The 13314-nt window shown below is 48.3% G+C and overlaps 1 protein-coding gene across 3 annotated transcripts in view; it reads right to left on the bottom strand.

Moving 5' to 3' along the window:
* Positions 1-418: 418 nt before the first annotated feature.
* The window catches only part of TTC19 (tetratricopeptide repeat domain 19), a 40553-nt gene continuing 27657 nt past the window's right edge, over positions 419-13314 (bottom strand). For 2 of the 3 annotated variants that reach the window (XM_073668008.1, XM_073668010.1), the window contains exons 10-11: positions 2725-2885; positions 419-1157 (exon numbers count right to left, since the gene is read on the bottom strand). In XM_073668008.1, coding sequence (XP_073524109.1) covers positions 2743-2885 — 143 coding nt within the window. In that variant the 3' untranslated portion in view covers positions 419-1157; positions 2725-2742. Of the gene's footprint in view, positions 1158-1334; positions 1493-2724; positions 2886-13314 lie in introns of those variants that run through there. The other variant, XM_073668009.1, reaches the window with a different exon arrangement.

Below are 13314 nucleotides of genomic sequence, written 5' to 3'. Positions count from 1 at the left end.
ACCAGCAACAGTGTGTGCCAACATTGTGAAGGCTTACAGAAAACGTTTTACCAACAAAGGATATATAACAAAGTATTGAGATGAACCAAGGTAAAAAAATTCTTTCCAAATCAGACGATGTGATTTTCCGGATTTGTTTTCTCATTTTGTCTCTCATAGTTGAGGTCTACCTATGATGTCAATTACAGGCCTCTCTCATCTTTTTAAGTGGGAGAACTTGCACAATTGGTGGCTGACTAAATACTTTTTTTCCCCACTGTATAAACTTCGCCTAAGCAATGTTTTTACATCTTTTTTTTAACCTTTTTTGTTTTGTGGAAAAATGCAGTGTTCTTTAAATTTGTTGACCTGTGGTGCATGTGAATTATTTCAGGTTGATAATAATGAGGATGAGCTGCAAAAAAACACACACAAAAAATACCCACCAAAACTCATGTTTTAATGCAGAATTGCCGCTGTATTTTCCAGGCAAGTGCATTTTTCCTGTGGAGAAAAACACAGAAAAACTGCTGCATGTGAATATACCCTAATAGCTGCTTTAGACTGCTTTACTTTAGATCTACCAGCGTGTTGTTTTTTTAAACTATAGTATTAACACAGGCTGACGAACTTTCTAGGTGCAGAGAACAATCGTCATTTTGTAGTCGACACTTCTCATGGTTTACACTGGACAATGTGTTGCCATTAATACTAGTGATTTTTAAGCCTGTTTAAAAATAATTCCACCCAACAAACAAGTGTTTTGCTCATTCTTCAGGTTAATGTCAGCCTGTTTAAACACTGGCCAAGATTCGGAAAAGAGCATTCCTACACATGCTTGTTTCACCATTTTTGGCTTGTCCAAATGGGCCGTAAGACTTTCAACTTTCATTAAATATAAAAGAGCCAGATGTGCAGGGTGACATGCGACTTGAGCCTATGACTTTATACACATCTTGGTAGGAACGAAATAGCCAAACTAAATCTCCATTCTCCAGAGGACGGTCAACATTTGTCATGAAGATGATAATGTAATTTAGGATGAAACCTTTTCTGATATGGCCCATGAGTTTATTACATGTGCAACTTCTCCTTTCTTTTATAAAATATAAAAGACAAATGTGATAATTGGTTCGCACGTATCATTCCTTGATTGTGGAAGAGGAGCTCTGAGGTCACTGCAAGATATAAAGGGGAGAGGATAACCATAACTTTCTCCCGGATTTTGCGTGCTGCCTCTCTCATTTAGGCCAATCTCACACATTCATAAATCATGGACCATTTCTTGGAAGACCCAACCTGAGTTGATTCATATATGAAAACCAACCTAACGATCAGTCCGTTTCCTCTTCTCCTGAGTCCAGTGGTGACGCTCTTTAAACCTTCCAGCTGACTCTTGGCATTGTACTTGTTAATCTTAGTTTTGAGTGCAGCTTCTCAACCATAAAAACCCATTTCATGAAGCTCCTGATACAGTTCTTGTGCTGATGTCACTTCCAGGTACAGATAAGAACTTGAGCGATGAAACAAAGGATAGATTATTTTTTTGAAGTGACACTGACTGTTCAAACCAAGTACAGGCACTTGGTGCACCCTTGGTGTGGCCAAACCCTTAAAGGGAATCTGTCACCACATTTGACTTATCCAAACGATTAATATGGGCATACAGGTTATAGACTGCTGAGGAGAGTGATCCCTGGATGCCTCACATCAGATGTCTTGTGGAGAAATCATCTTTTATCACTTTATATAAATGACCTCTTCCAGGCTATGGGGAAGACGTTGTCTGGAAGATAACTGCCTCCAGGGATTAATTTAAATGAAGGAGGAGTGCACCTTCCCATCTACTTATTTTCCCACTTCTCTCCACCCCCTCTTCTTTGATTGACAGCTCTAGCTTTATAGACCCAGAGAAGGGTCTATAAAGAACATTTTTCCCCTCCAAGGATGCACCGAGCGCCTGCGCTTGATTTGAACAGTCATTCTGTGCCGGCAGACTCGCTTTAAGCCTTACACAAAGGCGTATGGGAGCCCTGCTCATTCTGTAAGTAGTCACTGCTTTGTGGCTGAGCTGTTTTTACTGTTAGGCTTTTCTACGTTGCAATAATTGCAGATTAACAACAGATGACTAATAATGAAAACTTTCACAAACTTATTTTGGACATAGTGACCCTAAAATGATGCACTGTCATAGGATGCCACCTGAGCTTTTCAGTATACCCCCCCTACTGCTACCGAAGTTTTTCTATGAAGAAAATTGTTGGTAGAACCTCTACTATGAGCAAAAGCTGCCTTTTCAGGCTCTACCCAGAGCATTATTTTAACTTGATGTAAAGCGGTTTAGTTTTATAGTATCCTTCAAAGTAAGGGGTAGGAATCCTGTGATAAAACACCCAGTGGCTCATCTGTGCAAGCGGCATGCCGATCAGTGGGGTTCCCCCACTCCAGTCCTCAAGAGCCACCAACAGGTCATGTTTTCGGGATTTCCTTAGAAGTGCCCAGGTAATAATCCCATCACCTGTGCAATACTAAGGAAATCCTGAAAACATGACCAGCTGGCGGCTCTTGAGGACTGGAGTGGGGGAACACTGGTGTAGGCCATCATTGTTAATGACTCGGGGTCAGTTCTTAATGTGGCAAATGGAAAGGAATGTGTTTTTTATAGGTTAAGATTTAGAATAAGTATTTATAAATATATATTTATTTTAACACTTCACATTTTCAAACATAGTTAATGCTTTTTACCTGTTCACAATGTACAGGTTACACATTCTGTTCCTTATGTTTTTTTCTCTCGGTCAGTTCTGAGAGCCCCTTTTGGATGTAGATAATGGACCACGAGTCCTTTTTTTCTTCTGCCTTTGTTAAAGCTTCTTTAAATATGCGCTCTGCATCCGCCAAGTGCTCTGTGGCGGAAGAACATTATCTTTTTAGCGGTACATTTAACAAAAAAAAACAAAACATCTCATCATTGGCTTAGTCTGCTGCTCTGCCCCGTATACGTTCATACAGCATCTCTCAAACTTTACAATGCCGGCTATCACCTGAAAGCAATAGTCTGGAAACATCCAGTGACATCTATGGGAGAATGTTGTAGGCATGCTTGGTGACCAGTGAAGTGGTCACGGTGTAGGGGGGGGAAGAGGTGAGCTGTGACCATCTGGATCCTGTGTTTTCTGCTGTAATATAGGTGTTGTCAAGCTGGTGGATCATGGACCACTCGGCACGGGCCGGGCTTACCCTGGAGGGGTGTAACTAAGCGGCTACCTGGTTGCCACTGGAGCCTCTGATGGTGAGGTCAGGCTTGAGCTGTAGGTAGCCGCCAGGTACCTCTCCAGGGCAGTGTCCGGTACTATAGCAGCTGACCCCAAAGGTCAGGGATGCTAGTTTGGATATGGAGTCCCAGGCAGGACTGGATACCGGTGCTGGTTCAGATAGTGCGGTTTCTGGATAACAAGGCAGGATGACCAGTACGGGCTTGGATTAGTAGACAAGTTCTGGTAAAGAGAAACAGTACGGGTTGCAGGAACCGGGACCTGACAGCAGCTTGAATACAAACTAAACTCTGATGTTGTTCAGGCACCTCCCTACAGGGGAAGGTGCCTTAAATCCTTAGCGCCTCCCAGCTATTGGCTAGGGACTCAACCGGCGTGTGCACACTGCCCCTTTAAGAAGCAGGCACCCTAAGCGCGATGCCAGGAGACCTGTGCAGGTCCTGGGACACAGGAGGTACTGAGGGAGCCAGAGCAGCGACGCCGTCTTTACAGGTGTTACGTATGTTTGTAATACTGCCTGTGATGACAATTTATTTATTCAACCCTCAACTGGTGAGGTGGGGTTTGCCAAACCCCAGGGAATTTTTGTTCGGCTGTCATTCATTGAAAAATGCTGGTATGAGGATACGTGTCTCACTTCCATCCATTTGTGGGTGTCAAAAATTTGATATACTCATGTGTAGTGTTGAGCATTCCGATACTGAAATATCGGGTATCGGCCGATATTCGCGGTATCGGAATTCCGATACTTAATTCCGATACTATTGCAATATCGTATACCGGAATCGGAAGTTCCCATAATGCAATGAGACATTTTCATTTTATTCAGCCAATGAGGATCCTAAGAAGTGTGGGCACATCCTGTTAGGCATGTAGGCATCTTAACTAATGGCATGGCTGTGATTGGCTGCTGAAATGATGTCATGATGCACTATAAAAGCCACCGCCGCCATTTTGAGCTCACTCTGCTGTGAATTCAGTTAGGGATAGGACGCTGTTGTTCTGAGGGACAGTTTTAGCTACCTATTTGCTCTATACTGCTTTACCCAAGCTACTTTCTAAATCACTGTGCCTTGCAGCACTAGTGCACAGTGCTCTGCATCTGTACTGTTCACCGCTATCTGCAAGGTCTGTGTGTGTGAGTGCAGCTCACCCTGTAGTGTGTGCTTCAGCCAAGTCTGGTTGTAGTGCACTCAGTGTGTGTCACTGCCTCATACATTGTCCTTTTTTGCCAATTCATAATTTTTCCTGATATCTCCTATTAGTGTGGTGGTTCCATCTGTATTCAGCTAAATTGGTTCCAAACACACTATATAGGAGTAGATAGAGAAATTTTTTTCCGTCTTGCAGCACTAGTGCACAGTGCTCTGCATCTGTACTGTTCACCGCTGTCTGCAAGGTCTGGTGTGTGAGTGCAGCTCACCCTGTAGTGTGTGCTTCAACCCCGTCTGGTTGTAGTGCACTCAGTGTGTGTCACTGCCTCATACATTGTCCTTTATTGCCAATTCATAATTTTTCCTGATATCTCCTATTAGTGTGGTGGTTCCATCTGTATTCAGCTAAATTGGTTCCAAACACACTATATAGGAGTAGATAGAGAAATTTTTTTCCGTCTTGCAGCACTAGTGCACAGTGCTCTGCATCTGTACTGTTCACCGCTGTCTGCAAGGTCTGGTGTGTGAGTGCAGCTCACCCTGTAGTGTGTGCTTCAACCCCGTCTGGTTGTAGTGCACTCAGTGTGTGTCACTGCCTCATACATTGTCCTTTATTGCCAATTCATAATTTTTCCTGATATCTCCTATTAGTGTGGTGGTTCCATCTGTATTCAGCTAAATTGGTTCCAAACACACTATATAGGAGTAGATAGAGAAATTTTTTTCCGTCTTGCAGCACTAGTGCACAGTGCTCTGCATCTGTACTGTTCACCGCTGTCTGCAAGGTCTGGTGTGTGAGTGCAGCTCACCCTGTAGTGTGTGCTTCAACCCCGTCTGGTTGTAGTGCACTCAGTGTGTGTCACTGCCTCATACATTGTCCTTTATTGCCAATTCATAATTTTTCCTGATATCTCCTATTAGTGTGGTGGTTCCATCTGTATTCAGCTAAATTGGTTCCAAACACACTATATAGGAGTAGATAGAGAATTTTTTTTCCGTCTTGCAGCACTAGTGCACAGTGCTCTGCATCTGTACTGTTCACCGCTGTCTGCAAGGTCTGGTGTGTGAGTGCAGCTCACCCTGTAGTGTGTGCTTCAACCCCGTCTGGTTGTAGTGCACTCAGTGTGTGTCACTGCCTCATACATTGTCCTTTATTGCCAATTCATAATTTTTCCTGATATCTCCTATTAGTGTGGTGGTTCCATCCATATTCAGCTAAATTGATTCCAAACACACTATATAGGAGTAGATAGAGGAGCCTTTCTGCAGCATTGGGCCCTGCAGCCCCAGCCAGATTAGTATTAGCCTATTTTTTGCAGCCTCATCTATTGCATTGTAGGTTACCTTCCTACATTGTAATAGCTACAAAAAGTTTGTGATACTATCGTTATTACATCTTTAGGCACATCCAGTGTCTTTTTGTGACAAAAAAAACCTAAATAAAGTTCACCAAACACTCCACTTTACAGTTGTGTAGGCCACATTAGCTCATATTAAAGTCTAGTCCACACTTTATAAAATTAGTGTTTCTTATACCTGTTAGCAGCTGTTCAGGAATAAGCACACTAAGCCCTTAGTACTTTTCTGCCTATCTTTATCAGTCTACCAAGATGAAGAAGGCAGGGAGTAAGGCATGTGGTCGTGGTCGTGGGCGTGGAGTTTCTGCAGGGAGAGGACGTGAGGATTCTGTGCCTGCAGGGAGAGGACGTGGGGATTCTGTGCCTGCTGCGGGCACCAGTGACTCAGCATCCCCCAGTTTTACCAGGGAACAGTCCTTTATGCGCAGCTTTGTAGGAGCTAGCCGTACCCCACTGCTGCGCGAGGACCAAATTGAAGCCGTTGTCGGATGGATGGCAGCTAACGCATCGACTTCAATTAGTTCCAGATCCTCTCAGGTCCTGAGCACTGAAGAGCACCCATCTGTCTCTTCACCACCTGCCAAATTGCCCAGGCAGTCAGAGAGCCCTGGACAGGAGCCATCTCTACTTCTGTTCTCTGAATCTCTTGGCTTGGAAAGAGGGGGCCAGCCAAGCAGAATTCGAGAATTTGAAGAAGAGGTAGTATGCAGTGATGCGCAACCGTTTTGTCTCTCTGAATCTGAAGAGGCGGGTGGGCCAGTGCCTATGGTCAGCAGCACACCTCAGTACGCATCTGATGATGAGACTCAGGTGCCACTTTCTGGTGCGTACTGTGCTGTCGAGACTACCCAGGAGAAGCAGTTGTTTGAAGAGGGTGGTGTAGATGATGAGGTCCTTGACCCATCATGGCGTGAGGGACAGGAAGGTGGTGGGAGCAGCTCTGAGGAAGAGATTCCCCGAACGGCCCAAAAAGGAGGGAGAGGGAGGGGGCAGACTTGGTTGCCTGTAGCCTCCACTTCGGCACCCATTAGGAGCATGGCTCTTCCAAAATCCAAAGCGGGCGCTCCCAAGACTTGCAGTGCCTGGTCCTTTTTTGACACAGTTGCAGATGACATTTGCTTTGTCAAATGCAAGCTGTGTAATCAGAAGGTGAAAAGAGGGAAAAGTGTCAGCAACCTCAATACCACAAATATGTGGAAACATGTGCGGACCAAGCACGTGGTGGAGTTACACAAACACACTGAAGACCTAGGCCAACCTACAGCGCCACCTACCACCTCTTCAGCTCGTGTTGTAGCCTCTTCCTCCAGCTCACACACAGCTGGTTCGGCTTCCTCACAGGATCGCCATGGAAGAATCTCTGGCACTGTTGTACAGAGACACAGTGTAATTCCACCCACAGCACCACTTTCCCAGTCATCCTCACACTCCCAGGCCAGTCTACAGCCATCGTTAGCACAGGCATGGGAGAAAAGGCGCCCATACTCGGCAAACCACCCCCGAGCACAGGCTCTGAATGCTGGCATTGCTAAACTACTGGCCCTTAAAATGCTATCATTCAGGCTGGTGGAGACTGACACATTCCGTAACTTTATGGCATTGGCAGTCCCACAATACAACGTGCCCAGCCGCTTTTATTTCAGCAGGCAAGCCGTCCCTGCCCTGCAACATCATGTGGAGGGAAAAATTAAACATGCGCTACAAAACGCCGTCAGTAGCAAGGTCCACCTGACCACTGATGCGTGGACCAGTAAGCATGGACAGGGACGATACCTTTCCCTCACTGCCCATTGCGTAAATGTTGTGGAGCCGGGTACAGATCTTGAGAGTGGCGCTGTACGTGTTCTGCCAACTCCAAGGATTGCAGGAATCCAGTCTGTACACATTGACTCCTCCTCATACTCCAGTTCCTCTGAATCAGCGCTGCAGGAGCCGTCACGGTCTACCTCCACATCGACCCGTGAACGGTTACCTGTTATGATGACCGATATGAGCACAGCCGTGGCCAAACGTCAACAGGCCGTATTAAAATTAATTTCTTTGGGGAATCGAAGCCACACAGCGCAGGAGCTCTGGAATGCCATCAAGCAGCAGAGTGACGTGTGGTTTGTGCCAGCGAATCTCCAGCCAGGCATGGTAGTGTGTGACAATGGCCGAAATCTGGTGGCAGCTCTGGGCCTAGGCAACCTCACTCACATCCCATGTCTGGCACATGTGCTCAACTTGGTCGTGCAGAGTTTTTTGAGGGACTATCCGGATCTTGATGCACTGCTTCACAAGGTCCGCATAGAGTGCGCTCACTTGCGGCGTTCCAGCAATGCAAGATCACGCATTGCAGCTCTGCAGCGCCGATTATGTCTTCCGGAACATCGCATCATATGTGACCTACCCACCAGGTGGAATTCAACGTTACATATGTTGGAGAGGTTGTGTGAGCAGCAGGCAGCAGTAATGGAGTACCAGCTGCAGCAGGCGCAAACAAGTCGCAGTGCGCGCCGTTCACACTTCACCACCACTGAGTGGGCCTCTATGAAGGACATTTGCCACGTTTTGCGTGCCTTCGATTATTCCACGCGGATGGCGAGTGCAGATGATGCACTAGTCAGCATGACTATCCCCCTTATCTGCCTGCTTGAAAAAACACTGCAAGCACTAAGGGACGAGGTTTTGGAAGAGGTGGAGGATGAGGAGTCACAAATGCCATCTGCTTCTCTACAGTCTGCGCAATGTGGTTCCTCACAAAGGCCTAGGCAGGGGACACTTTGTGAGGAGGATGAGGAGGAGTCAATGGATGAGGAAGACATCTGTCCAGAGGAGGGAGGTACACAATGCTCTAGTAGTCAGTATCTAGAGCGAGGGTGGGGTGATGCAGAGCAGGCAGAGATCACGCCTCAAGCAGGGGACAGCGTTTCTTGGCCAGTTGGCAGTCTGCAGCACATGGTTGATTTCATGCTGCAGTGCCTCAGAAACGACCGCCGCATCGCCCACATTCTCAACACGGCTGATTATTGGGTGTCCACCCTCCTAGATCCTCGCTACCGGGACAACTTACAAAGCCTCATAACACCATTGAACCGGGAGCGTAAAATGCGGGAGTACCAAGACGCACTGGTGCATTCCATCATGTTCTCCATTCCAACCGAGAGCAGTGCTGCTAGTGCTTTACAAAGCAGCTCAGTGCGTCGAGGCAGTGGAGGAAGCTCTGCACAAAGAGGGAGCAGAAGCAGCGCCTCAGCACAAGGCAAGACCAGTATGGCCGAAATGTGGCAAAGTTTTGTGTCCCCGCCGCCACAAATGTCTACACCATCACAGACAGCTCCAGTCAGCAGGAGGCAACGTTTCCGTCAGATGGTGACAGACTACATGTCTTGCCCTCTTAGTGTACTCCCAGACGGCTCTTCTCCCTTCAAGTTTTGGGTCTGTAAGCTGGATACATGGCCAGAGCTTAGTCAGTATGCACTGGAGGTGCTAGCTTGCCCTGCTGCTAGTGTATTATCGGAACGCGTCTTTAGTGCCGCAGGTGGTGTACTAACAGACCGTCGCATGCGACTATCCTCCGATAACGTTGACCGGCTTACTTTTCTCAAAATGAACAAGGCCTGGATCTCTCATGAATTTGCCAGTCCTCTTCCAGAATAAATAATTGGTTGGCAACAGTATCCAGGTCTCCTGTTCTGTTCATGTTTCTACCACCTGAACTGTAATCCCTGAGCTCCAACACCGCCAGTTGGCGCTCGGAAGTGCCGTCTGCACAGTCAACACTTGCTGCCGTGTTATTGGGGTTCAGTAACGTCAGCTGTTCTCCTGCTGTGCGGACGGCAATTTCTCCTGATTTGTCCACATCCACTGTACTACACATTTTAAAGTTGCTCCAATTACTCCTCTGGCTCCTCTGTTTTCATTCTTATCCCTGGGCTCCAGCACCGCCAGTTGGCGCTCGGAAGTGCTGTCTGCACAGTCAACACTTGCTACCATGTTATTGGGGTTCAGTAACGTCAGCTGTTCCCCTGCTGTGCGGACGGCAATTTCTCCTGCTCTGTCCACATTCTCACTACTACAGATTTTAAAGTTGCTCCAATTACACCTCTGGCTCCTCTGTTTTCAGTATTATCCCTGAGCTCCAACACCGCCAGTTGGCGCACGGAAGTGCCGTCTGCACAGTCAACACTTGCTGCCGTGTTATTGGGGTTCAGTAACGTCAGCTGTTCTCCTGCTGTGCGGACGGCAATTTCTCCTGCTTTGTCCAAATCCACTGTACTACACATTTTAAAGTTGCTCGAATTACACCTCTGGCTCCTCTGTTTTCATTCTTATCCCTGGGCTCCAGCACCGCCAGTTGGCGCTCGGAAGTGCCGTCTGCACAGTCAACACTTGCTGCCGTGTTATTGGGGTTCAGTAACGTCAGCTGTTCTCCTGCTGTGCGGACGGCAATTTCTCCTGCTTTGTCCACATCCACTGTACTACACATTTTAAAGTTGCTCCAATTACTCCTCTGGCTCCTCTGTTTTCATTCTTATCCCTGGGCTCCAGCACCGCCAGTTGGCGCTCGGAAGTGCTGTCTGCACAGTCAACACTTGCTACCATGTTATTGGGGTTCAGTAACGTCAGCTGTTCCCCTGCTGTGCGGACGGCAATTTCTCCTGCTCTGTCCACATTCTCACTACTACAGATTTTAAAGTTGCTCCAATTACACCTCTGGCTCCTCTGTTTTCAGTATTATCCCTGAGCTCCAACACCGCCAGTTGGCGCACGGAAGTGCCGTCTGCACAGTCAACACTTGCTGCCGTGTTATTGGGGTTCAGTAACGTCAGCTGTTCTCCTGCTGTGCGGACGGCAATTTCTCCTGCTTTGTCCACATCCACTGTACTACACATTTTAAAGTTGCTCCAATTACTCCTCTGGCTCCTCTGTTTTCATTCTTATCCCTGGGCTCCAGCACCGCCAGTTGGCGCTCGGAAGTGCTGTCTGCACAGTCAACACTTGCTACCATGTTATTGGGGTTCAGTAACGTCAGCTGTTCCCCTGCTGTGCGGACGGCAATTTCTCCTGCTCTGTCCACATTCTCACTACTACAGATTTTAAAGTTGCTCCAATTACACCTCTGGCTCCTCTGTTTTCAGTATTATCCCTGAGCTCCAACACCGCCAGTTGGCGCACGGAAGTGCCGTCTGCACAGTCAACACTTGCTGCCGTGTTATTGGGGTTCGGTAACGTCAGCTGTTCCCCTGCTGTGTTCACGGCAATTTCTCCTGCTCTGTCCATATTCACTGTGCTACTTATTTAAAACTTGCTCCAATTACACCTCTGGCTCCTCCGTTTTTAGTATTTACCCTGGGCTCCAATACCGCTAGTTGCTGCTCAGAAGTGCCGTCTGCACAGTCAACGCTTGCTCCAGTGTTATTGGGATTCAGTAACGTCAGCTGATCCCCAGCTGTGTGTCCGGCAAATTCTCCTGCTTTGTCCACATCCACTGTAGTACGGATTTAAAACCTCCTCCAAATACACCTCTGGCTCTTCTGTTTTTAGTATTTACCCTGGGCTCCAGCACCGCCAGCTGGTTCTCGGCAGTTCCATTGGCTCTTGTACCTTCTGCTACCCATCCGGGTTCCAGTACCGTCAGCTGGTTCTCGGCAGTGTCTTTGGCACGGGTACTCCCTCCTGCCCAGCCTGGTTCCAGCACGCCAGCTGTTTCCGGGTAGTGTCAACGTCACTTTGCCTCCAATGCGTTGTCCTGTCGTGTTGCGGTCGGGTTAGCCGACTCTATGGTGCCTGCAGTTTAGGTGACTCCTATGTGGGCTGCGGGATCTGGCAATGAAGGCTGGTTCCATAGTGCCAATAGGACAAGCACCCTCTGTAGGACTGTGGGTTTTGGTAACTGCGGCCGGCTCGCGGCCTTGAACTTTTTTTTTACATGGGTACCTTCTGCTACCCATCCGGGTTCCAGTACCGTCAGCTGGTTCTCGGCAGTGCCTTTGGATTAGGTGCCTCCTTCTCGGTATCCAAGTTCCACCAACGTCTGCTGGTCCTTGGTAGTGCTTTCTGGCACAGGTACCTCCTGCTTAGTAACCGAGTTCCAGTAACATCAGCTGATCCTCGGTAGTTCCATTGGCTCTTGTACCTTCTGCTACCCATCCGGGTTCCAGTACCGTCAGCTGGTCCTCGGTAGTTCCATTTGCTCTTGTATCTTCTGCTACCCATCCGGGTTCCAGTACCGTCAGCTGGTCCTCGGTAGTTCCATTTGCTCTTGTATCTTCTGCTACCCATCCGGGTTCCAGTACCGTCAGCTGGTTCTCGGCAGTGCCTTTGGATTAGGTGCCTCCTTCTCGGTATCCAAGTTCCACCAACGTCTGCTGGTCCTTGGTAGTGCTTTCTGGCACAGGTACCTCCTGCTTAGTAACCGAGTTCCAGTAACATCAGCTGGTCCTCGGTAGTTCCATTGGCTCTTGTACCTTCTGCTACCCATCCGGGTTCCAGTACCGTCAGCTGGTCCTCGGTAGTTCCATTTGCTCTTGTATCTTCTGCTACCCATCCGGGTTCCAGTACCGTCAGCTGGTTCTCGGCAGTGTCTTTGGCACGGGTACTCCCTCCTGCCCAGCCTGGTTCCAGCACGCCAGCTGTTTCCGGGTAGTGTCAACGTCACTTTGCCTCCAATGCGTTGTCCTGTCGTGTTGCGGTCGGGTTAGCCGACTCTATGGTGCCTGCAGTTTAGGTGACTCCTATGTGGGCTGCGGGATCTGGCAATGAAGGCTGGTTCCATAGTGCCAATAGGACAAGCACCCTCTGTAGGACTGTGGGTTTTGGTAACTGCGGCCGGCTCGCGGCCTTGAACTTTTTTTTTACATGGGTACCTTCTGCTACCCATCCGGGTTCCAGTACCGTCAGCTGGTTCTCGGCAGTGCCTTTGGATTAGGTGCCTCCTTCTCGGTATCCAAGTTCCACCAACGTCTGCTGGTCCTTGGTAGTGCTTTCTGGCACAGGTACCTCCTGCTTAGTAACCGAGTTCCAGTAACATCAGCTGGTCCTCGGTAGTTCCATTGGCTCTTGTACCTTCTGCTACCCATCCGGGTTCCAGTAACATCAGCTGGTCCTCGGTAGTTCCATTGGCTCTTGTACCTTCTGCTACCCATCCGGGTTCCAGTACCGTCAGCTGGTTCTCGGCAGTGCCTTTGGATTAGGTGCCTCCTTCTCGGTATCCAAGTTCCACCAACGTCTGCTGGTCCTTGGTAGTGCTTTCTGGCACAGGTACCTCCTGCTTAGTAACCGAGTTCCAGTAACATCAGCTGGTCCTCGGTAGTTCCATTGGCTCTTGTACCTTCTGCTACCCATCCGGGTTCCAGTACCGTCAGCTGGTCCTCGGTAGTTCCATTTGCTCTTGTATCTTCTGCTACCCATCCGGGTTCCAGTACCGTCAGCTGGTCCTCGGTAGTTCCATTTGCTCTTGTATCTTCTGCTACCCATCCGGGTTCCAGTACCGTCAGCTGGTTCTCGGCAGTGCCTTTGGATTAGGTGCCTCCTTCTCGGTATCCAAGTTCCACCAACGTCTGCTGG

The sequence above is a fragment of the Phyllobates terribilis genome, unplaced genomic scaffold, assembly GCF_046119375.1.
Source record: "Phyllobates terribilis strain yellow unplaced genomic scaffold, ASM4611937v1 Scaffold_2__4_contigs__length_985480577, whole genome shotgun sequence".
In the NCBI taxonomy this organism is placed as follows: domain Eukaryota; kingdom Metazoa; phylum Chordata; class Amphibia; order Anura; family Dendrobatidae; genus Phyllobates; species Phyllobates terribilis.
This window is presented reverse-complemented; position numbering and strand designations above follow the sequence as displayed.